The sequence below is a fragment of the Cololabis saira genome, chromosome 2 (genome assembly GCF_033807715.1).
Source record: "Cololabis saira isolate AMF1-May2022 chromosome 2, fColSai1.1, whole genome shotgun sequence".
Lineage (NCBI taxonomy): Eukaryota > Metazoa > Chordata > Actinopteri > Beloniformes > Belonidae > Cololabis > Cololabis saira.
The window spans coordinates 22,913,307-22,938,342 of record NC_084588.1 but is presented as its reverse complement, the minus strand read 5'-3'; the positions used below and the strand labels follow the sequence as shown (position 1 = coordinate 22,938,342).

General features: G+C 37.8%; 1 protein-coding gene across 5 annotated transcripts in view; it reads right to left on the bottom strand.

The window, feature by feature from the left end:
- The window catches only part of LOC133460620 (protocadherin-9), a 260,285-nt gene that overhangs the window by 226,616 nt on the left and 8,633 nt on the right, over window positions 1-25,036 (bottom strand). Inside the window, exon 3 of one of the 5 annotated variants that reach the window (XM_061741319.1) lies at window positions 22,390-24,467. The exons of 3 other annotated variants lie outside the window; for them this stretch is intronic. In XM_061741319.1, the coding sequence (XP_061597303.1) occupies window positions 24,453-24,467 (15 nt within the window). In that variant the 3' untranslated portion in view covers window positions 22,390-24,452. Of the gene's footprint in view, window positions 1-22,389; window positions 24,468-25,036 lie in introns of those variants that run through there. One more of the 5 variants, XM_061741327.1, reaches the window with a different exon arrangement.

The following is a 25,036-nucleotide window of genomic DNA, read 5'->3' as shown; positions in this document are numbered from 1 at the left end:
GGGTGGTATTTTATGAGTAGCTCTTTCTTGTTTTTACAGGTATGCTTTGGAAAGGGTTTCACAGCGTTAGGAAATACTGATAACAACTCTGAATAACCAACCACAGTGCTGCAGAAATGTAGAGAAAAAACATCCAGATAATGTGACTTTATGTTTTTTGGCACAAATTAGCACAAAAGTAAGCAGAGGCATCACCAAATAAAATAGCAGAAGTTTTGACAGAGAACGTAAGCTTCAGTAACACTCTGAGATGTGCCGGATGATAATCTTGTGATGTAAACAGTGTCAGAGGAAATAACATTAACCAATTGCAAGAGTCAACACAGTGTTCATTTACAATAATAGTAAAACTAGATTTGCATATTTTCATATCTTTTTTTAAGATGACAAATTCTGCTTTTGTTTGTTTCATTTGCTTTGTGTTGACAGCTGAAGTGGGAGCAGGACGGAGATAAACCAAGTGATAAAGAGGGCAGCAATCAGAAAACAAAACAAAAAACTAACAAGCAGAAACATTTCTCTGTTGTGTGTTAAATAGTTGGCTCTTAAGAGGAACTCTTCATGTAACTGATCTAACATGGTCAGTGAGGATTGCATAATTAACAGCTTTTAAATACAGTAACACTTACTTGTATTCACATTAGCAAATCAGCTGTGTGACCTACAGTGGTGTCAAGTCTGTAAGCTTTAACTTGAAGTTACTATTTTAAACATCACACAGACTCTTTACAACTTTGTAATTATGGCTTAAGCTGTGAAAATTCAACTTTAAGATGAAAGTGACATGATCTTTTTATTCATTGATGCTATAGGGTGTGTGGCTGATTTCTTGTTTGCACCTGTGATTAAAAAAAAAAAGAAGAAGAAGTTTGAAGTCTAACACAGTTTCTGACAATTGCTTTTTGGCCATTTTCTATTTAAAATTTTCTTTTAAAAAAGGTAAGGCAATACTTGTCTCATAATCATCATGTAATAAAGGCCCTATCTGGAGAGAATTGAGAAAATGTGACTCACTTTTTGAAGTTGTTTTCGTTTCAGGCTGTTATCTGACATGGTGCACAGATTAGAGATAGACTGATCTGTCAGTGTGTCCATATATGATTCTGCTGTCATTGCTTGATGATAGGAAGGCGTTATGATTCATGGATTTAGACGGGTTGTGCTGCAGATATGTCCTGGTAATATTTTTCTTGCTCTGTTAATGATTTCCCATTTTTATTCATATTCTAAACGATGTATACAACAGAGTAAACAGTGTATGATGTATAATGGTATGACAGTCATCAATCATTAGTAGGTGGTATGGCACTGTAAAGGCGATTATTTAACAGCGTTACTGAAAACTGACGACAGGATTGTGGTGACTGGATATCACTGTAGTGTCCCATTGAATATTGGGTGGACTGGTAAGTTGCATACTGGATTTTTTTTTTTTCAGACGAAGCAAAACATCCAGGTATTTGTGTGCAATCAGCTTGCAAACTGCATACTGGATGTTACATTTTTGCAAAATCAGTAGTTGCCAAAAGTGTAGTGTCTGATTTTTTTTTTAAATGGCTTGTTTTATTTCCTACAAATCATGTAGGCACCTCGGCCTGGTGGTTGGACAGTCCCCACATGGAACTACAGTACGTGTGGTCCGTCAAAGTGTGCAAATGACTGCGATGCTATTTTGTATTTTTCTCATATCTGCTTTTCTTGTTTATACTCCTTTTTGACTTTGACTAATGTTCTCCTCAGACTACTTCTGAAGGTCGCATTGGGTATCTGTCACAACAGAGGCTTTCCAAGGTAAAAATGGTTGAATAGTTTGAAAAATAAAAGATTAAAGTAGTCAATAACAATATTAGTAGTCAACAATAGCAACGAAGTTTGCAAATTAAAGCTTTCATATATCTAGAATGTCTAGTTTTGTGTGGGGAAATGTGCAATTTAGCAGTAGGGATGAATATTTTCACAAGTTCCACAATGGCCCTGAACAAAAATGGAACTTCTGAAACCGTCTTCCATAAACTTAGCAGACAACTTGCTTGTAAAATCACTACCAATAACTACCTTAATATACTGGTAAGAAATTGTGTGTGATGAGTTGCAGTAAAGGTTGCTTTGAAAAGTACAGGCTGGGAGGATGAGCGGCTGTGTGAATAATAAGACTTGTCAAACTCTTTCACCAGAAGGATCACAGGCACTCTGAGCTAAAAATAAGAATCGGAGTAGTAATGGAATTAAAAAGGCTTCTTCCTCTACTTTCTTGTTAAATCCAAACAGACTGTTACAAATGGCAGTTTAAAACTTATCTGAGAGACCATTTTATCCGCCATTTTGTGTAAGTTTCAATGTGTCTACTTGTATGTGTCTTTTACAGAGTTAAATTAATGAAATAAAAAGAAACCTGGATCTGAAGTACGCTTTTCCTGGAAGTCAGCTGTTAACAGAGAATGAATGGGGATGAAAAGCCCATTTCCATTTTTTCCCACTGGCCACTGGGCTGCATTTCAGTTTTCACTCGTATGCAAGGAAGCCTGGTCTGTTCCCCGTGTAATTCTGAAGCCACTCTGTGTGATTTTTTTTCATAACCCTAACCAAATGGCCTTAGTTCTGGCTTCAAAGTCATGCCCATACAACATGTGCAGTGGGGCTGCACAGGTTGTATGGGCAGATAAAAGACACATCAGAGAGGTGAAAAGGGAGGAAACGGGAACAACAAAACAGTAGTGAAGACTCACACAATGCAAAAGGACTGTGCATCATGCAAGTCTCAAGTGCTTATAATGTTTTGTTTTCAGCTTTAAATGCATTTCTAAATGCTAACGTGAGATAATTCTTGTTCCCTTTTTTGCCAGCTTTGACAGTAATATTCACAAGAACATTTCCAGGTGGGCCTAGCACCTGGAAATGCTCTGTAGTGGCACTGGAGGCAGGACATGTTGCAAACACTGATCTATGTTTTATTTGCAGCACACTGTGAATAGCAAAGAAAGCTCATTCAACCACAATGATGATGGTTTTCATGTCAATACCACTGGCCTATGGATGTCACTGCATTATCAATAAAGAGAGGAAAGTAATACACTGGTATAATACACTGGCGAGAAGGTAAAGAGCACAAAGAAGCAAAGCTTATCAGCACAGCACTCGCTAGCTGGGATTTCTTTGAACAAATACCTGCTCCTTTCACACTTGAGCTTATACAGATATTAACTGCTCTTTGTTCTCTACGGAGCTGGCAGGGAAAGTTTGCTCAACATCTGGACCAACTGATTGGCGCATTTGTGTTCCCCACATACTGCTCCTCAGGGTAATGTCTAGTAGATTTCAAGTCTGCGTCTAAAGTGTGAAAACAGCTTATGTTTTTTGGAAGCTCAGCCACATTTCTGACTGCAAGTTACAATACAGTAAATCATATGCACATGTACCTACATGCATACTCAGGTATGTAAATTGGAAAACAGATTTTACTCAATAAATCAATAATTTTGAGCAAAAAAAAATGGAAATGGGCTTTTTATCCCCAATCATTCTCTATTAACAGCTGACTTCCAGGAAAAGCGTACTTTAGATATACTAAACTGTTTCCTGTGGATCAATCTGATTCAACAGACTTGGATCGTGGACAAGGACAAGGTATGAGTGAATGTTTGAGCTTGAATAAAGGAGAATAACAAATTCAGGATGTCAGCTTGACTGTCTGCTGCTGTGATTGGACTAATACTCTGCGGTTCACCAAAGCAGCTTCTGTCTGTGCACATCGGCTGCAACACGTCAAACCCTATCACAAAAATCACTCCACATACAGTGTAGCACAGCTCAGCACAATAACAGCACAAACAACAAAGATCAAGAACCACACTATCTCCAAGTGACACTCCTAAAGACTGCTGAAACTTCCATTCTCCCTCACGCACACAAACACGCATGCACATGGGGGTGGTGGGAGTGCACGCATAACCGCCTGCTCGTACACACACAAGTATGCATGTTTTCAGGTCTTGTTATAATCACAACCTCTAAGAATCTAACTTTCAGATGAACAAAATCTGTTTTTTTCCATCAACTCAGAGTCAAAGTGTGGGACACATTTCTGAATATATTTAATAACAAACAATAGTGCCTATGACACACTTTATTATTACAGAGGCTGTAAACACCTGCTCTTGTTTGCAGCAACTGGGTAGTCAGATCATTTCCTTTATTTTTATCATCTAATGGCACTATTGTGTACCGCAGTGCACAGTTCCCCAGAGCTTAGGTAATGGTAGGGAAATTCTGCCCCTTTTCCAAAGCAAGCCTTGTTTACTCTTGTACAGAATGACAAGCACATGCAAGGAAACTGACAATGTGCAAGTGTAAATTAGGTCCCCAGTCTGCTGTGCATTAATTATGAATTAAGTGTAATTGCGGTGGGATTCTCTGAAGTCAATTCATTTGGACCAACAGTAATATGAATATATTCCTTGCAAACAAGTCATACATTTTAAGGGGCTTAGAAGACGAGCAAAGATAAAGCCGTGTTTCTGTCACAGCTGGTCAATAAACAGCAGGTGAACATTGTTCAAGGAAAAGTCCACAGCTCAAAGCCTTTAGTGAATTACTATGATTTAGACAGCATGATAGTGTTTAAGAGAAATAATATTTTGCTTCTTAAGAATGCAGAATTAAACACTTGATCACTGATTTTGGTGGAGTGCGGTTACAGCCTAGTGGTTACAGAGGTGGGCCTGGAGGACCCAGGTTCAAGTCCCAGGGTTAGTAACAGAAGTGAGCCGCTGTGGACCCCAGAGCAAGGCACTTCATTTCCCAAACTGCTCCCTGGATGCTGGAAAAAAGCAGTCCAGGCTAGCTAGTGATGGGTTAAAGACAGAGGACTCATTTTGGTGTGTTTTGTGACATATATACTGGCAAATAAAGGTTATTATTATTTTCATTTCATGTCTGATTATCCGATTTTCTGTTTCATACAGTAACAATGGCAAATAAAATCAAAATTTTGTGCAGTCTCCTTGCCAATTTAAAAGTAGATTATTCCCGACTCTGTAGAGCAGCAAACAAGTGGACAGAAATGATTAACCTCATTTACAAAGTATAGACTTTGCTTAATTTTGTCCGTCTCAGCTGTTGTCTTGAGCAAATTAATGAAGCTTCCAAGAATTTGTGAAACAGAAAAATAGGGAAAGTAATTGCAACTATATGTCACCAACTGTCTAATAGGCAGATTATGGCATGAGAATGTGCTTGCAATAAAATTAATTACATTGAAATAGAAGCTACTGTGAAGATGAACACACTTTTTACAGAAATGTTATGTAGAAATGTGAAAAATACCAACACAAAAAGTAAAAGCCAACAAAGTTAATCTAAAGTAAAGTTGAGTTAAGTTGGTCATGAAGTACTGCTGTGTCCCTGACCTGAAAATGCATACTAATTATGGTCTATTTGGATGAAAAGTGGCTACCAAAAAGCAAGGTCCTGTATTACCCTTACCTGTCCCCCATGTCACACCCAGCCTAGTAAATGTGTCTCCCTCACCAACCATGCACAAACTGGACTTTCAAACTATATTGAAATAGAGACCTCCATCTGTGAACACGCACAAACCCAATAAGACGAAACATGCTCATATATATATATATATATATATATATATATATATATATATATATATATATATATATATATATATATATATATATATATATATATATATATATATATATATATATATATATATATATAAACTGTGGAGTACAACTAGAACCTAACAGCACTAATATTTTTGTGTTTAAAAAAAGTGGCTAAAGTAACTGTGAGCTTATCTGTAACTTTTAGTAATAATTTTTTTGTCGAATATTATTTTCTTTCAAAGTTGAAGTACGGCATTATTTTATTGGTTTTATATTTTGAAAGATTTTTGCCAGATTTCCATGCAACAATAATAATAATAATAACGATTATATAGTCTGTAGTACTTGCTACAAATGTTTTCACACATGTTAAAATGATCGATGAATCCTGGACATTTTTTATTCACAGCCTGCTGATATGGGATTTTTTGTTGTTTTGTTTGTTTGGATTTTAAATGTTCTATTTTGGAACATTTGGCCCTCTTCCAGATAATAATGACACATAAATTACTCCTGGATCAGTCGTTTCTAATCAACTCCTAGAAAAACAAAGCAAGACAAAACAAACAAAACAAAAAAAATATATACAGCATCCTGTCATGTGAGACCCCCAACCAGTTGAGGCAGATGGCTAACTTCCATGAATCCGGTTCTGCTGGAGGATTGTTAGCCCTTTTAACCAGTTTGTTTCCTTTCCACTGTTGCCTTGTCCTTGTTTTTTTGAATTGGCATGAATTTTGGACTCAGTTGCATTGAATTATAATTATATATATATATATATATATATATATATATATATATATATATATATATATATATATTCAAGATATATATATACAGTATACCAAATGATCATCTTAAGAAAAAATATTTCTGACAGTAGAATGAACAATTCACATGGCACATAATATTTGTGGATAAGACAGTAAATGAAGGCTTAAAAAGTTAGGTTGCAGAGCAGAATTTCACTATAGTAGTGTATATAAGTGTATTTTATGGCTCAAAGGGCTTTTTTTTTACCAGACAATATTTGCTCTTGCCGAGGCATAGCATAAGTGCCCAGACCTTTACAGGACTTTTATAACCCCTTCTTATTAAGGAACACTTCTTGCCTCCAGTCAGTCTGTAAGTAAACTATTTCTTGCTTTCCACCAATGAATAATTCTCAGTTATGGCCTGGCCTAATTCTTTTGCAATGTGTCTATCATTTATATTCTCAAAACAGATCATTACTTTTCATAATATATTTTGGCATATTTTGCTGTATTTGCATTGCATTATTTTACAGGATTGTGACTAATGTCGGAAATAATCAAATCCTGAACTTCCCTACTTTTAGGTGGGAGTTTTTGACTGAAAATTATTATTGCTGACATAATAATTGGTCACTGTAATTAGGTTAATTTAGATTACACGTAAGTCTATTGTTCTGATGTGCATGGATACATGAATACACGTACAGAGAACACAATCCCTCTCAAGCACTGAACATTCACAGCCTGAGATCTGAAAATGACCCATGGAGCAGAAAACAGCCTCCTCATTCACACAGAATAGGTCTGTTATGAAGAAAACAGAAATGTACCACTGAAGAGGCGAGTGCACCATTGAGAGAGAGGGGCTAATTTTCACTCAGTGGGTTTATAATGAGCCTGTCAACCTCTTATCCTGCCTGGTTACCGTTAAAAACCATACTGGCTCTGACACGAGGAGTAAAGCACAGCCGAACAACCTCTGAATTTATGAAAAAGGCAGAGTAAATATACATCTATAACTCTAAGGTACAATAATTGCTCACCAGAAATGTAACGTTGTGTCGTCTTCTTCAGTATGACAAATGTCTCCAGGCTCTTTGTGTACTCTCTGCTTTTATGAAAAAGCTAAATAACATGCACAAATTAGTCATCTTGCACAAAGTTTAAATGAGCAAATGTTTTCTTGGTTGATAAAGCGTAATGCTACGTAGTATGTTTTCCAAACAAGGAGTTTTGAGTGTGTCTTGCATAAAGATACATTAAAGATGTTAGAAAAATATCTTCTTTTTGATACACAGCTCATTAACTTAATACACGTTCGAGGTCATTCTAATATTCAAAGGTTCAAATATGATATATCTACACATCTTAACATGTTAGAGCATGAAACCGTTGGAATATGCTTGTTGAAAGTCAGTAAAGGCACTGCAGCGCTAATGAGTCAGTGTAATGTTAATAAGAAGGACAAGATTACAGATTATGGTTACATGTACTTGGTGCACAGTTAAGAGGTGTCCTGCTGAATTACACACCATATAAAAGGAAGGTATAAGTCATTTATTTAATTAATGCAAAGGTACGAGGGTCACTTCACTAAATATTCTCTTGAAGCACGAGCACAGGTTATCAGAGCAAAAATATTAGAAAAGCACACTGCTGCCGAGGTAAAGCAAAGAAAGCAATTGTGAAACAGCTTGGAAGGTTTTATTGTTCCAGGCTTGATCGTTTGCCTACTCTGATACCCGAAGAAGCCGTGAAAGCCTTGAGCTTGTAATGAAGTCCTGCAGCATTTCTGATGAAAGCATGAATCACCAAGGTGATGCAAACAACACAAAAGATACCACGAAATACACTCAGTGACACACGGACATGAAGTAGCTCAGCTGAAATGGCCTGAATATGAGGAGGTTAGCCAAACAAACAGACAGCACATGAATGACAATGAGGCAGAAAATTGGTGAGAGTGGCAACAGACATCAGCAGAAGACTGAGAAGCAATATTGCATGAGGGCTTTAAAATATGCAGGTAGGTTATGGAGAAGGTTCTGCTGCATTTGCTTCCACTCACGAAGCACACCCACATATTCTCCATGCTCTGTTTGCAACCGCCTTTTTGTGCCATTCGGTTGTAAAACTATAGATATAAAAAATAAGGGATGAATGAATAATGATGGAGGGAGCATTGGAGGTTAAGGGATGAATTTCCCCAGCATCTTTTGCCTCTACCTCTGACCATCTGCCTCTTTGGCAATAGCCTTCCCCTCCTGAGGTTAAACTCCAAATTGGCAGAGAGCTACTCAGCCATTTAAGCAAGAAAAATCAGGTGGGTAAAATCAAATAGTTATAGTCAGAGCTGAGTTATACACTTTAGGTAAGGGTGTGTTGAACACAATAGAAGAAAGTGTGGAAATCTGCTAAATTGGACTGCTGAAATGTTGCCATACAAAAACAGCAATAGTGAAGGAGGGTGGAGTGAAAGGAAATTGACAGGCTGGTACTGAATGATGAAAACTGGGAAATAAATTAGAGAACAAAATGAGAAATGCATAGGTAGAAATGAAATGCAGGCATAAAACACAGAAGATTGAGGAACACAGATGGAAAACGGACTGAGTGGTGCAGCGGGGGAAGAAATGGAGAGGAAAATCGGGGGATGAAAATTAGAAATCAAAAACTAGAGCCATAAGGAGAGGGAGAGAAAATAGGGTAAAACCAAATCTGAAGCAAAATAATAGTAAACAGCTTATCCTTTAAGGGCAAACAGAGATACATATATGCAAAGAAAAGCTTGTCTCTGAAGGTGGTCTGTTGTTTCATCCCCACACTCATGCAGAGGCAGAAAATTAATAATGACAAAGAGAAGCACAGGGAAAGAAAGCATGGGGAAAAAAACAAAAACAAATGTCAGCCTAGTATAAAGTCAGAATCATAAGCCATCCCTCTCATCACACTCTTCGCCAACAGGCGCTTTCCAGAAACTGAATCAGGGGGTTCACAATAGGACCTCCTATCTTTCCTAATTAGATTTCTCAATGCTGATTTTTCATATGCTAAACAGTCAGGTAAGACTAAGAAACGCGACACCTCTGGGGTGGTGTTGACTTTCATTAGCCTCAATGTGTGGCAACAACAAGACAGATTTACATCTGGGCTGCCACAAAAGGATTAGGATTTGGTCCCACAATGTTGTGGTTACTCCACGTTCAGGCTGGCAGACCAAAAAGCCAGACTCTTTTTTAATGCAAACACATGAAGCCACAATCACAATCATTACGGGCTGTTTTGATTTTCTCCATCAAATTTTTTTTTTTTAAAGTCAGTAGTTAAAAATAACCTTTACAGACTTCAATTGGATTGATTTTAATCAAGGATATGTTCTATGTTGCGCCCTGTTGCATCTAGATGGGAGCACATATTTGCACGTGTGCATGTGCTCGTCAGCCTGGCATCGGCTCCTCAGAAAGTAGGACTGAGTCGGTTACAGCAGTCCCACTGTGTGGCCTCTCTTGGCTCACAAACACAAATTAGCTGAGGGACAACTGCTGTGGCAGAAAGCTTTTCTGCAGACAAAACCTCTTAATATTCCTCCCAAGTCCATTAGGGCCTCAAGAGATTGGTCGTGATTGATTGTTTGTACTTGATGTCACCAGGGGCTTCAAGGCCAGATCCACGTCGAAAATTAGAGATGGCATTTGGAAAAGCCCAAAGCCCGAAGAATAGAAAAACTAAATACAAAACCTGCACTGTTATCAGTCCCATAAAGAGAAATGAAAGAGCCATTGTCTAATTAGCAAATTATTGTTCCCATTTCTTTTTAGACTGAGAGTTCACCAACAATTGGAATGATTTTCCAAGTCAGTGGCTTTTCATTTTTTATTTTATTTATTTATTTACTTATTTTAATGTCACTATGTGTTTTGGCAGGTTGGAGCTTTCCCAGTCAATTATTCAATTAAGGCACTGACCTCTGCACACCCCCTCCACACACACACACACACACACACACACACACACCCACACACACACACACACACACACACACACACACACACACACACACACACACCCCAACATGCACACACAAGCAGCAGAAAGGATTCCTTCTTGTGCAGCACTGATGAAGACACCCAGGTGCACAAATGAAAGCGCTGCCATCAAGTCATGCATTATACAGTACTTTTCCCCGTTCAAAAGTGTGAACAAAAGGCTTCAGTATAAAGAGGGTATTAATGATGAATATATTGTGTTGTAATGATTTTGTTTACTTAATACTTTATTAAAATACACTCCACAGAAGTGAATTGAGGAAATCCTTTGCGATGAGCAAACTGGCTAATTTGACATGAAATTGGATTATAAACAGCTGAATGTTGAAATGTTTAAAGCTGTTCTTCTTTTACAAATATAATGATAAATTGCACAACTGAGAATTTTAAGAAAATGTCTCAATGACACATCGTATCATAATGTTCAATGTAATTTATCTTATGGGAGAATGAACGTCTGCACTAAATTTTCTTGAAAAATGATCCCAGATATCTACGTTCAAAGCATTTTGTGTGGTTTGAAGCTTTTCAGTGGCACTGCCAAAAATGCAAGATATTTATCAAAGATGGGTTGTATCACCTGGGAATCATGGAAATCTGTGCTAAAGCTACACTAGTCGACAGAGAAACAAAACACAAATCTGAAATGTTCTTAACCAAAAGAGGTGTTTTGAGGGCCGCATTTTTTTGAACCTATGTACCGTATCTTAGGCAAGACTCTAATACTTTCTTAAGTTCAAAATGGTTTTAGTTTAGAATCCTTTACCAGGCGATTCAGTTAGATCAATCTGCCAATCTACACAACCTGGTTTTGTTAGTGCCATCTGAGAACCACAACAGAAAGAAACCAAAACTGTGCGTGAAAATTGTGCGTTTATATGATGTTTAAAAAAAACAAAAACTATTGTATTATTCCTACTGAAATTGCATTTTTAAAATGCTTGCAAACACTTTGGCCTGTGGGAGGAAGCATCAGAGATGATCCAGACAGTCACCAGGCAAACTTGCAAACTCCTCACTCCTGCCAAGTAGCAGATTTCAACTCATAAACTTTCCTCTGTGAAAACAAAGAAAATCACAGGGCTCCATGCAACACTGTTTAAATACCAGATATAAGAGTAACCAACCGAACAAGACCTGAAAACCAAAAATGTCATAACACTGGTACAACTGGATAAATCCAGAGATAAACATCAGGATGATTCATTCTCTAAAGAGCTTAACTGAGTGTATGGTATAGGTATTTCATTGAAACTTATCTTAACATTGTGGACCGAGCTAGCAGCCAGACTAACATTGCCATAATGTGCTTACATTTAACAGCCTTCGGGGACTGTAATATTCACTATTATAGATTCACATTTGATGTATAAGAAGCAGCTTTCTGCTCATGAAATGTCCATGTGCATCCTTCAAGATGTGTATTTAATATAGAAAGTGGCCGAGATACAATTCTATAATACATTAATAATACAATATCTGTGGGTCTTTGCGAGTGTGTCCAGCTGTATGTGAGTGTGGGAACTCATGCAAAAAAAATATCAAGTGACAAACTGACCCCTGGGTGCACCTGCCAACTCGTTTTGTCTCACACTGAGCCAACAACACTCTACATGTACGGCTAAAGGGTCTTACATTAAAAACAAACAGATAAAAGATAAAGGGTCTTTTCATCCAATTATACATCTGTATATCTCTACCCTGACTAACTGAGGAGGGTGACTCCAGTCCTCAAAGGGAATTTTCACACTTCAAAAATAAAGGTGATTTATGAGAGAGAAAAAAAGAAGTTCAACCATCGACAAGTGACTTGGCACTTTAGTGTTATGTAATACTAAGACTACTTGATTAATATACAAGAGTGTTGTCCAAGATGATATCAATGATTCTTCGTCCACTGCTGGATAAACACCAGGTCCAGGCTCATAATCTTAAGACATTAATCAGTCCAATCTTGTTGAGCATGTTGCATTAAATCCCCTCTGCCCTGTACTGGTTATGAATCTCCCCCAGAGGCTGGGCTATTCATAAGAAAATACACACCTCCCACTGTGAAGATATGGACCAGAACAGGGCAGCCAGTGATCTCTTTGGGTGGACTGCAAAGAGCATGGTTTTAACAGTGTTGGGAGAACAAAGTCCTATCATCATCACAGCAAAACACACACCATCAGACACTTGTGCACCATTCATTGGCGATTCCATGTGATGTAGAGCCTAGGGCAACCACAATCCAGAGTCTGTGGTGATGAAGGAGCCTGATTGTTCCCCTGACAGAGGGTGGGCTGGTTTCTGGGACACTGAAAAGCCCGAGCAAGCATGTAGCGGGGTCACATGTCACATGGCGGACGAAGCCACAGACATTAGGGCGGAAACAGCCAGCTGCAGAGGCAAACATGCAGCTGTGACACATCTATTAGTCAGAGGAATTCACTGTACTTTCTCAAATTTATTGTTAAGGTTTAATGTATAAATGGGTAGGTCCACAGAGGAAATGGCGTAGCGATGATATCATATTATTCTGAGCTGCATATTAGCTTCCTGCAGCAACGATCAGTAGGACACAGTTATGTTGGCTGACAACCGCAACACAGAAGTCAACAGAAAGGATAAAGTTTATTTCACATGTGTACTATGTCTACTGTTCGAGTAAAAATTCCAACTTTCAATAAAGGCATCCTTCCTTCTTTTTTTCTTCTTTTATCCCTGGCAAATGTTTCCAGACATTTTTTTTGTTACTGGAACTCTGGCACCTTGTGAATGTCACAGCTGAAAGGAAGCCATAAAGCTCTTACATTAAAAAGAAAGTTTCTTGGAAAAGCAGTTGTGGCAGGAAATAGAAAATAAATCTGGGTGCATATATCCATTATCAGGGCACATTATCGTCAGAGGGGAGTCTGTGGAGAGAGAGGAAACTAGGATGGGTCTCTATGTGTGCCGCAAGATAGGGGAAACCAATTTTCACCTCCTCCCTGCGCATCCCCGGCACACTACTTGATTCGGCCCTCGCTAACGCTGCACAACCAGAGCTAAATCATTTCATCTAAATAAGCTAGCCAAATGTTTTACACCTCTGCATATTACTGAGTGTTGATAAGGTACTGGTTCACTGTTCTGTGCAAATCATCTCTTCTTGCCCCTTTTTTTCGTGCACTCCGTGGCCCAAACAAAGCTAAGCAAGATTGTAAGCATTGCTGCATGCCGGGGCTAAAAAGATGGAAATGCACAAAAATAAGACAGTGAGAGTGCTTTAAAACCCTGCCATGTCTTATGCCCTTGACAATAAAACAACAGACAAGCCATATTTTATGTTTGTCTTAAATATTCCCATGTGTGGTCCCTCCATGACAGCTTATTCTCAGGCAGATTTATCACAAGTCTCATCTGTTCAACTCAACAGACAAAGGCAAAGCGCGCGGCTTCCACTGTAGACCGCTGATGCCTGGGGCGCAAGACAAAGCACACAATCAATACAAATCTCCAGTCTATACATTGAAGAGGAGTGGGTTGACACACATCCTTCCAGCTGCCATACATCACAACTTCTCATCCACTGTAATTAGCTCCCTGAAGAGTGTTTTATATACTCTAAGTCACCCATTATACGATCTGCTAGAAGAAATAAATACTGTCCAAGCTAAATGTTGCAACTCTTTGCTGTTGTCATGACAGAAATGTACTAAAATAACAACAAAGATACAAATGAATACATGGCTTGTATAGGAATAGAAGTGGTTCAATAATCTTCTCACCAATCAATCACTAAATCAAACCTCTGCCAGGGTGATGAAGGCAGCTTAAGCCAGTCATGGCCAGATGAAGCTCTTTGAAACTCCAGTAAATTGTGATGAACAATGGTTCATTTCTCCAGGCTTCAAACATTCGGTGGTGCCCACCTGCTGATTAGAAAAGCTTTGAGATCTTTGAGAAACAGGGCAATAAATCAAATTATCCATTGTGTGCCAGAACAATATAAATAAATACATATGCACTCTGCCATTGACTGATTGTTTAGGTGAGTGGTGGATGTCTACTGATTTTGATCTTGAACAAGGACAAATTTGAAAAGTGCCATAGGATTGCAGACTTTTTGTTCCCAACCTATGAGTGCATTTCCAGGCAGGAAACTGTGTCTGTTCATAAATATTACACAAATGTTTTATGCAGTAATGTCTCATGATGTCTCCATGATGTTCATTAATACAGTATGTACACCAATGGACATATTCCAAAATCCCCATAAAATCGTATTCACACATTTACACTTCATCTAATGTGCTTCCTGTAAGAATCTATGGATAATTAATTACAAAGTCCCAAGAGGAGTGTATCTAATTAACAGAAAATCCAAAGATCATAAAGAACAGAAGCATAAACACATGGAGGAGTAAACAGGACAAAACTTGGCTAATGATAAACTGAGACAGAGGTCAGCTTTGGGAAATGAGATGGCAACTATTTATATGACTCAGTTGGCAAATCAAATGTGGAACCTCTCGACTAACTGTATCAGCCACTGACTTGCCTGCTCATCAGCATCGTGTGGGTCGTGTCCTGTTTGACAGGAATGAGGTCAGGTTCACTGCCATTCACATCTGCACGGTCAAACCAGGAACCCCTAGTCAAATAATTGTCCTTTCATTTTAGAGTAGTAACATAAAGGATATATTGAATAATTTCTCTGGATATCATCTAATAATGACACACTGTGACACATTTTTGACAAGTTTCTGCAATGTCACAACAATGATGTGTGCCACGTGTTGCTTGAATTTTTCGTCAGTATCTTGTACTGATTATAGGAGCCTTAGCCAATGAGTATTTTTAGGAAGTGCTCGTTCTAAGTGAGTCCTGCTTAAGTCAACCTGGAACATGCTTGCACAATCAAGGAAGAAATAAACACATTTAGATGGAAAACCTGTTCATTCCTTATCATCCAGGTAGACAGGCAACCTCAGTTTTTGAGGTACATATTGTGTTGCTGCAGCCAGACCTGAGCAGCTGAGGTAGCTCCAGATAATGACGCTACTCCCCCAGGCTTGCACGGTAGTCACCAGGCATGAAAGGTGCATCACTTCATCTGTCACTTTTCTCACCCTCATGTGCCCATCACTCTGGGACGAGGTAAATCTCAACATGGCCATGTGACTTTTTTTTCCAATTTTACAAAATCCAATTCTAATCTTCCTTAGCATTTTTTTTTTCTCTCTTGCTGTTAAGTCCTCATACCAGTTCCCTTTACATTATCCCTGTTCAAAAATATTCTTATACAGTAAAAAACAGTTCTCATAAAATGAAGTCATCTTGGATTATGATAATTTTACACTTTTTTATGATAATAGTTTACCACTATCATTCCAGGTTTTAATAACGTTGAACAGTTTTTTTAGCCCAATTTTAACAGTCTCAGTAATCCGAATGTTGAATACAGACCAGTTATCTGACTCTTCTGAAGCAGCATCTGACAACCACATGTCTCTTCTGACCCTGCTGATTAAGGACTGAGAAGCTAATCAGTGCATCAGTTAGGAATAAATAACTTCTTTCCAGCTGAAACAGATAAAGCACTGCAGTACTTTTCCAGGGTGAGGCTCCGCCCATTTGCTTACTTGAATCCATACATACTGTATATACACTCTGCTATGTATGCAAACTGAATAAAAAAATGAATAAAGTCTGGCTAATTAGTCTTCATTAAATCATTTTACAGGTAACATCAAATTTGTCTCTAAAAAAGCAGGGAAAACTTGTTAACCCTGCATGCCAGCTTACTTTAAGCCCTTAGAGTAAAGGTGAGAACACATGCACTCTCCGTATTGAGCAACAGCAGTTGATGTGAAAGGCTACCGACATGACCTCAGTGGCATCTAGGGACTTGTTTGCCACAGTGTGGTAGTTACTAGCCCTGGCATGCTAATGAGCAGCCAAACCAGCAGCTGGTCTGGTCGCTTGTAGGTTACGATACAAGTTACCACTTATGTAGATTGAATGGCCTCTCATTTCTCTCTGCCATCCTCTTAGTTATATCATCACTGTTCAGAACATCAGTTACTATCAGTATTGGTAAACTATTTTCAGTGGTGGACAGTAACGGAGTAAATTTACTTGAGTACTGTACTTAAGTACATATCCAGAGGATTTGTACTTTACTTGAGTATTAGATTTCTTTGGTACTTATTACTCTTACTTGAATACATTTCCAAGAAAAATATTTTTACTTTTACTCGAGTAAATTTCTAGGAAGGCTGAAAAGTACTCGTTACTTTCAGGTCTGCTCTTTTTTCTTCTGCAGGTTTTATATAACATTGTGGTTCTAAAAGCAGCACATCAGTGCAGCTGGTTTCAAAGAGTTAATTCTCAGAAACAAGATTTAAGAAAAAATATTGTAATTTACTGATGTGGAAAATAAGAAATGTACTATTACTCTTACTCTTACTTTTACTTAAAGTAAATTTAAAAGCATTTACTTTTGGATACTTAAGTACCTTTAAAAGCAAGTACTTTTCTACTCTTACTTGAGTAATATTTTGACTGAGCTACTTTTACTTGTAACAGAGTAAATTTTGTACTCTTACTCAAGTACTGGGGTCGAGTACTCTGTCCACCTCTGACTATTTTAATTTAGCCTCTTTTACTGTGCCAGCTAGATATGATATTGTGTCTCTTGCACCCAGTGTGAACTTAGAATCTCCATCTTTTATATCCAGGGTACATCCACAAAGTGCAAAGTATTTTCTAAGAAAAACTTGCTCCTCGTTCAAACAACTTTGAATTAATGTAACAGTCTAACAACAGTCTTGCTTAAGGACACATCAGCGCTGGTTTCTCTTCCCTGGTCTAATCTATCCTGCCTGACCAAGAACTGTCCGAAGAGCCATCCGGTCAAAAGCTAATTTCTTTAATCTTTAGCTCATTCTGTATTGTGCATGCAGATGCATATGTAAGTCTGTTTTTGGAAAATAAGGGGAAATAGGAAAGCAATTGCCCTGGCTACCAGGGGCATGACCGCTGCACTGTTTGTCAGTAAAGACCTATGCATTACAGAGCAACATTTATGTATAATTTACTGCTACCCTCGTGGATTGTTAAGGGCAAAAATGAGTGAGAGGGGAAAAAAGACATAAAAACACAGAGAAATACACTCACCTTTTCTCATTTGCGCTCAAAAGGTAAAACATGTGTAGCGTGACCAGTAAATTAAACATTATACATTAGGGGAAAATGTTAGTGGAATTATCCATAAGGAAAACATGACAGAGTGTGTTAATCCAAGAAATAAGGACCAAAACCCCTTACTTTACAAGGGCATGACTAATCTTGAACTTAATTTGTTGCAATGACATCAGGCAGATGACTAATTTAGTGAAGATCCTATTTAGCGCACTGTGAGAGTCTCCTTGTCTCCAGCTAGTTATTCTGGCATTTTCTGTACATTGCTATGTACATCTCACATGGTTTTAAAACCATCTGCTCTATCATGCATTTTCTATTTGCTCCAAAGTGTTTGCCTCTGAAAATAAGTTGTTTTTTTTATGCTTCTACCTCTATGGTGTTTGCCTCATTCAGATAGGAAATATTATTTTCAGCATAATGCAATGGTATTGAGATTTTGATAACATAACCTGAAAATTATGTTTTTTTTTGTTTGTTTTTTAAATTTGCTACAAACCTGGATTCATCCAGATTACAATGCATGCTTTATTTATAAAAACTGTACTACTATATGGACAGTGGTGGGTTTTTTTGTTTGTTTTTTTAATGATTGGGAACATTTTCAAGAGTACTACGTGAAATGGAGTATTTTTACGTTGCTTTATTGCTACTTTTTCAGAATAATCTGAATATTATTTCAACCACTGTAATTAAGTCCCAAAATATTTTGGAGAATCTACAGCTCATTTAACATCCACCTTTATTTGTGTACATATGTAGTAATGCAAAGTAGCCACAGATAATGAAACAATGCTGCTTTGAGGACAATGCTGGTGCAGGACCAGGAAAAGAATTAGTCTGATTTCCACCCAAACAAGGTTAAAAAGGCATGTGACATCATCCGTGTGGGGATAATTGTTTAAGTGGATGTATGCTCTGTCATGTGCACTCAGTTTTATAATGCCAAACTTGTATAACACAGCAATGTGAGCACGAGGGACTGTAAATCTGCTACAAAAAAAAAGGTGGTTATTTTAGTGAATGTTGAGGCTTTGTTTAGATTTATTGCCTTTGGTTTCAGTCCTTGAGTGAAACAAGACTTTTGTTTTATGTGCGGTCTGTTGATTGCTTTTTTTTGTTGGTAAAACGTCCATGTGACTTTGTGCCTCTGGCAAATTAATTGAAGAAATGATATAGAGAAAAGGAAGAAGAAGACTTTCTTTTCACAGTGTTTCCATATTATGAGTATAGAGGTCATAACTGGGAACAGTCAGCATGCAAATATACTCATTGGAAGACCAGGGATGAAAATATAAAAAAAATTTTAAAAAAAGAATTACAACCTGGCCCACCTAATCCAGTGATGGAACAGTGTTAACAAAGATCTGTACATTGTGCTAAATATATGTAAAGACTGAGAGAAAAGGGGACACGTCTTTCAGAAAAATGTTAAGAGAAGCAGTAAAAGCACATGATGTGATTTTATTCTCTTTTCTTATAAGACAGGACCAGCACTATAATTATACTTCAGCTCACAGGTCAGGTCTCAAATTGAAGGCAGAATGTGCATGCAGATTTTTGAAAGATGAGGTCAAACTTTAAAGCCTGTATATATTTATTTATCTATCCTTTTCTTTCCCTCTCTCCCCCTCGTTTCCCCCTCTCTCAAATGCAGACTAAGCTTCGCTTCTGGCTTTCAAACAGAGTGGACAGATTAAGCTGAGTTAGGCCTCTTTAACAAGAATGTGTTGGTGTGGCATTTTGAAACCACCTCCTCCTACAAAAACCAGTTAAAAGGTGACATATTTATACGGTTTAAACTGAAAGGTAGCAGGAGATTACCGAGTGAAACTGTCAGTACAGAAAGTCCAGCACAAGCTGTCTTTGGGTGTTTCAGATATCCACAGTATACATTTTGTGCGTATTTCTTCTTGCCGTAATGGTGTAGGTGTTGATGATGAAGATGATGAAAATGAAGATGACGAGGATATGGGAAGTCCCGCTGTTCACAGCTTGTTTAATTCACAGTTCAGTTCCAGATGGAATTCATTCAAATATTATTACGAATGTTTATATTTTCTTCAGAATGTAATATTAATTCAATGTAGCTACTGTGCTTATTACTCAGACAAGCTCATGAAACACTTAATGGCACTAGCTGATAGGCATGTTGGATGAGCATACGTACATATAGATATCATCAGTACTCGAGTTGTAAAAAACAATCAGGGGGGATGGTGGATTTTATCATATGGGGACATATAATTTATTGCTGATTACAAATAATATAATATATTACAAATAATAGCAGTGACCAAAACACCTGCAGAAATACTGCAGGAATGACATAGCAGCAGTTAAATGCAGCCTTCTGTAAGCTTTAAATATCCACTGGGCTTACATCAAATACATCAAAACACAACAATAAAAAACAGTTTTCTGAACTTATCAATACGACTCTGTCCTTCACAGGATTAGTAAAATGGATCACTGCAAAAACGCAAAATCTTAACAAGAATATTTGTCTTTTTTCTAGTTAAAATGTCTCATTTTAGTAAAAAAATCTCATTACACTTAAAACAAGACTCATCACTGGAAAAAACAACAATTTTCACCTGTTTCAAGTAGATTTTCACTTAAAATAAGTAGAAAAATCTGCCAGTGGAACAAGATTTTTTTGCTTGTAATAAGAAGATAAATCTTGTCCCACTGGCAGATTTTCCTACTTATTTCATGTGAAAATTTACTTGAAACAGGTGAACATTGTCAAATAAGTTATTTTTCTTGTGATATTTTTCTGGTGATGACTCTAAATGTTGAAATAGCAGTAAAACCACATTCATTGATGAAATGACATAAGGGATGGAAAGGGGGGATGGCGGTTTTACAGGGGGGGATGATTTTGACTGTTTTTATTTCAGGGGGGATGCCATCCCCCCTCATCCCCCCTCAACTCCAGTACTGGATATCATACCGTATTTCAAAAACAGTTTAACTCATGTTGTGGAAATACTTTGTAAGTAATTTAAACAACTGTGCAACGATTCTTCTGGTCACTCCTGGTTGTAAACCCACTTGGCACTACTCGAATGTAAAGGATGGAGGACAGGGAGAAGTTTCCCAATTAAAAAGCCCTTTTTTCTAGCCATTTTTAAAATTGTTTTTTCTTTTTTGTTTTTGTTTGTATCAACAGTTAACAGTTTACAAACTCAGATGATAAAATGTAGTGTATTTTTTCATACTGTACGCTGGCGACTCACTTCTTGTCTGAAACGCTCAGTGCTGGTTCCTCTCTCTTTAAGACCCCCTTCCGAGAGGCCAGTCTGCTCTGACTGGTCACAAATAGTGGAGTCAGAGGCTGCTCAGAAACCGGATCTGTGTCACATGATTTCCGGTGTCTGGGTCTTGAGCCCATTTAATCCCATGAGAGAAGTAAATTTGAACACTGGTTCTGATTGATTCTTTTGCCTCAGTGTGTCTGAGAAAAATACTGAGGGAATTCTTCAGCAGCCACATACAGCATCTTCCAATCATTTGGACCTCTGGTCATTAGCAGAACAACAAATTAGAAAATAATCATTTCATTTGAGGCTGTACAGAACATTCTCACAAATTCTGGCAACGCAAATACTGTACCTCTTAAAAACACAATAACTAATTTGAACCACATATAACCTAAATACATGCGCATTTCCATTTTCATTCATTACCCTCCACTTACCTCTACCGATAAAATCATCTATGACTCATCATATTTACTTTTATTCATTGGCACAGTGTTTGCAACACCTGTGCCCACTTGAAGGCGGAAGTCTATAGCATTTGTGTACCATTAGCACAGCTTCCAATGTGTCATCTTGTTAGTATAGAGGATGTTTGATGGGGTGCAAGACATCTGCTCATTCTTTGTTTTAAGCGTGCCAAACTATGCACTAAGCAGATATTACGTTAAAGTGTTTCACAGTGATGTCATAGAGTGAAAAAATAACTGCTTGGACAACAAACACAAAAAAGGAGCAGCATTTGGATTGGGGGGGAGTTACTCCTTTTTGGCACTCAAACATTTTACATGAAAAGATTAGTTATAAAACATGTTTAAGCAAAGAAGGGAGAAAAATACATAATATAGGCTCTTTAAAAAACTGTAACCTCAGAGAAGAATCATAAATATGTCTGACCAGGATGACTAACATTTTAATAGGATTTAGGGTTTTGCTTAAACTTTTTTACTTTTAATACGTTTTTTCATCATATTTCATAGTAATGCTGTAAAATGATCTACCAATCACTATTATTGGCAGGAGAAAACATCATGTGTGGACATCTAAACCAGTCTATTATTGCTAAGCAAGCAGGAAAAATGAACACACCCTCAGCATTACACACTGCAGGAAGCTGCCAACTTGATTCCATTGACGTTCATGAATTTAGGTCAGTTACGCTCAACATTCAAGTGATCCATTAAGGGCTTGCAGAGCATTCAGACAATGTATGCAAACAAAATGAGCTGTTCGAATTATATTCGACTGAAAGTTTAATTGTGAGTAAATGATTATGTTGCTGGTGTATCTCTGTCTTATCCTGCTTTTAAAATGAAAGATCAGTCAAACTACGACATCTGTTTGCCTCTCAAAATGTACAAGTGAGCAATATAATCAGCTGAAGCTTGTTTGTGGGCAAATGCTGATTAGGACCGGTGCACACATGGTAGCCTGGGTGGAACATATCCCACTTTATATAAGTGAAGTTCTTATCACCAAAGAGAGCAAAGAACAAACGGACGAATTCAAAACAAGAAAGAAATGATCGCTTTGAAACATTTATTATGAAATTATAAAGGTAGGATAGCACTGTTCAGATAAAGCTTTTATAAACAGAATGGGGGTTGCAGTGAACTGAAGAGCTGCAAGAGTTTATTTCAGATGTAATTTATGTATACCCAGCAATGAGGAGGGAAAAAAAGGAAAAGGAGAAAGCAGCGCAAATAAATAATACAAAAGAAAAATAAAACAAGTCCATTAGTCTTTAACACACCACATTAGGCAAGATTACCAGGAGTTCAATTTACATGAAGCATCTCATATATACAAGAAAGATTTACATTGATGAGGGTTACAGAGTCTGTGTGAGCTACGGGGCCCAGTGGCAAAGCAGTCAATGGCAGTCACATTTCAAGTCAAGTGTGGCTTTTTGCTTCGAGGGGGGGGTTTGGCTGGCAATGCCATTATCGCAACTATTAGTCTAGACACAGGCACACGTTAGTGACAGAGCTGCGGACTATGTGTTGCTTGACACAACAACCCAATGACAAGGTCTCCCTCTGGGATTGTCATGTCAGAACATACAGCCCTGCTTTGCCGATCTTTACTCTGCACCCTTTTCCCTCTAATGACAAACAGAGAGACGACGAAAACAGGAGGGAAGTTGGGGCTGCGTGCCGAAGAAAAAACACCGTCATCTGTCACTAATGATCACAACAGAGAGGTAAAAGCAACCTCCGTGGTGTAACGTTGCATGTAACGGCATTGACCCCGATAACACGTGGGTGAAAGGTTAGGATGGGGGAGTGGCTGCACGGGCCAAGTGAGGAGTGTGAAGGAGAAATGGGTTGTTGGGGTGGGGGTGGGGGTGGGGGCATTCAAACAATGAAGTAGCATCATAACTTCATCTTTTTTATATAGAACTTTTTTTTTAGACAAGAAAGACAACAAGAAACATTTTCTTCCACCCTCTACTCTTATTTTTAGGGATATTTTGAGAGAACTCAAAAGACGTTGAGATATTACAATACAAGTGTTTTTAGCAGCAGCTTTTATTTTTCTCATCATGCAGTGTTAGAAAAAATATTAAGCTAGTATGTCAGCTTGATTGATTGCCTTAGAAAAATGGGAAATGTGTTTTGTGGATTAGTGAAAGCATGGGGATGAATTAAGTAATGACAGTCCCACAAAAGCCGCAGTGACTTTTGTGCATTAATGGCACAAAGCAAACCCCCTGAAGACGGATCATTAATCAATTTGCTTTAAGATTTTGCAAAAAAATGGATGATAAATTTTGGATAAATGGGTTGCCAGCCAAAATTGATGGATAAACAAAAATAAATAAATAGAGAAGAAAAAAATAGATCAAATATGCGCATACACACTTAAGACGTTGACATGAGACAATATTCATTATCATGAAAACTGTGATTTTTCTCAGAACAATGAAATGTAGAATATTTGTTGAGATGTATTATGAAAAAGTTCAAAAAACAGAAATAAAAATCAAAAATGTTAATACAAAAATAAAATGCAGTTCCTGGTAATTTGCCATTATCTGTGCTTTGGGTGCTCAGCTATTATGCCCTAAGCAATTTCAATAAAAGAAAAACAAAAAGAAGAAGAAGAAGCAAAAGTATTACAAATAAGTAAATTAATAAATAAATTTAAAATATGATCAGAATCACTTCATTTTTCTCAAGAGAGAAAACAAAACATATAAATGAACTGCTCTGTTCAGCCAGCGTACCAGCAGGGAGCTTTGATTTATTTTGTTGTTTTTTGCAGGCCAAAACAGGATCTCCCTTGGGGCAATAGTCTACTCTGATAGAACTACCAACATCCACTACCTCAGTTTTGCCCGCCATCCATTTCATTTCTTTTGCCCACCTAAATATAGAGTACATTTCTTTTAAGGACTATAGTGTTCTCTGTGGTAAAGATCCTTGTAAATCCCCCACTGATAATTCAAAGCTTTGATAGAAACTTCACTCACAGACTTATTGGCTTACTACAGTATCTATGGATAGATACATTTGTTTTAAGAGTGTGACATGTATTACTCAAGAAGAGGATGCAACAGTCCTCTTATTCTTCTTGCATCCACCTGTAGTTTTCTCAGGTGCCGATCTGCTGTTGGCAACAGAGCAAATACAGATTACAGATTTGTAAGATAAATAGTTTTATATGTATTTGACCAAGGTAGTAATTCTTTCATATTCACACCAAGAAATGTGACAAGTGGGCCTTGTTATGTTCAAGACAAACGTATATTCACAAGGATATCACAAGTCAAAAGTACTAAGGAGGCTGCAGTACATTATAAGGGATCAGAAACAGCATCCTGATTAAATGACAGGAGCTGTGGAGAGCGATGTATGATCACGGTCGGCAACAATCACTGGCCTCTCTCCATCATCCCCTCTCATGCCGCCAAACTCTGTGTCAGCACAACCCAGAAGATATTGCAACCGACTTTACCCCTCAGGTGCAACATTGTCATAGTTCATTAATCTTCTCAAACTTCTGCTGCCATCAGCCCCCGTACGTACTACTAATCCCCTTATTAATGTGGCAAATGAACCTGCACAAGAAGGACGACTCCCCCAAGGCCTCATAATTACAATGGTCTGTATAAACTCTTGTTTGCACAGAATGTCCATTCATTAAATGTATTGACAAGACAAGGGTATACATCCACT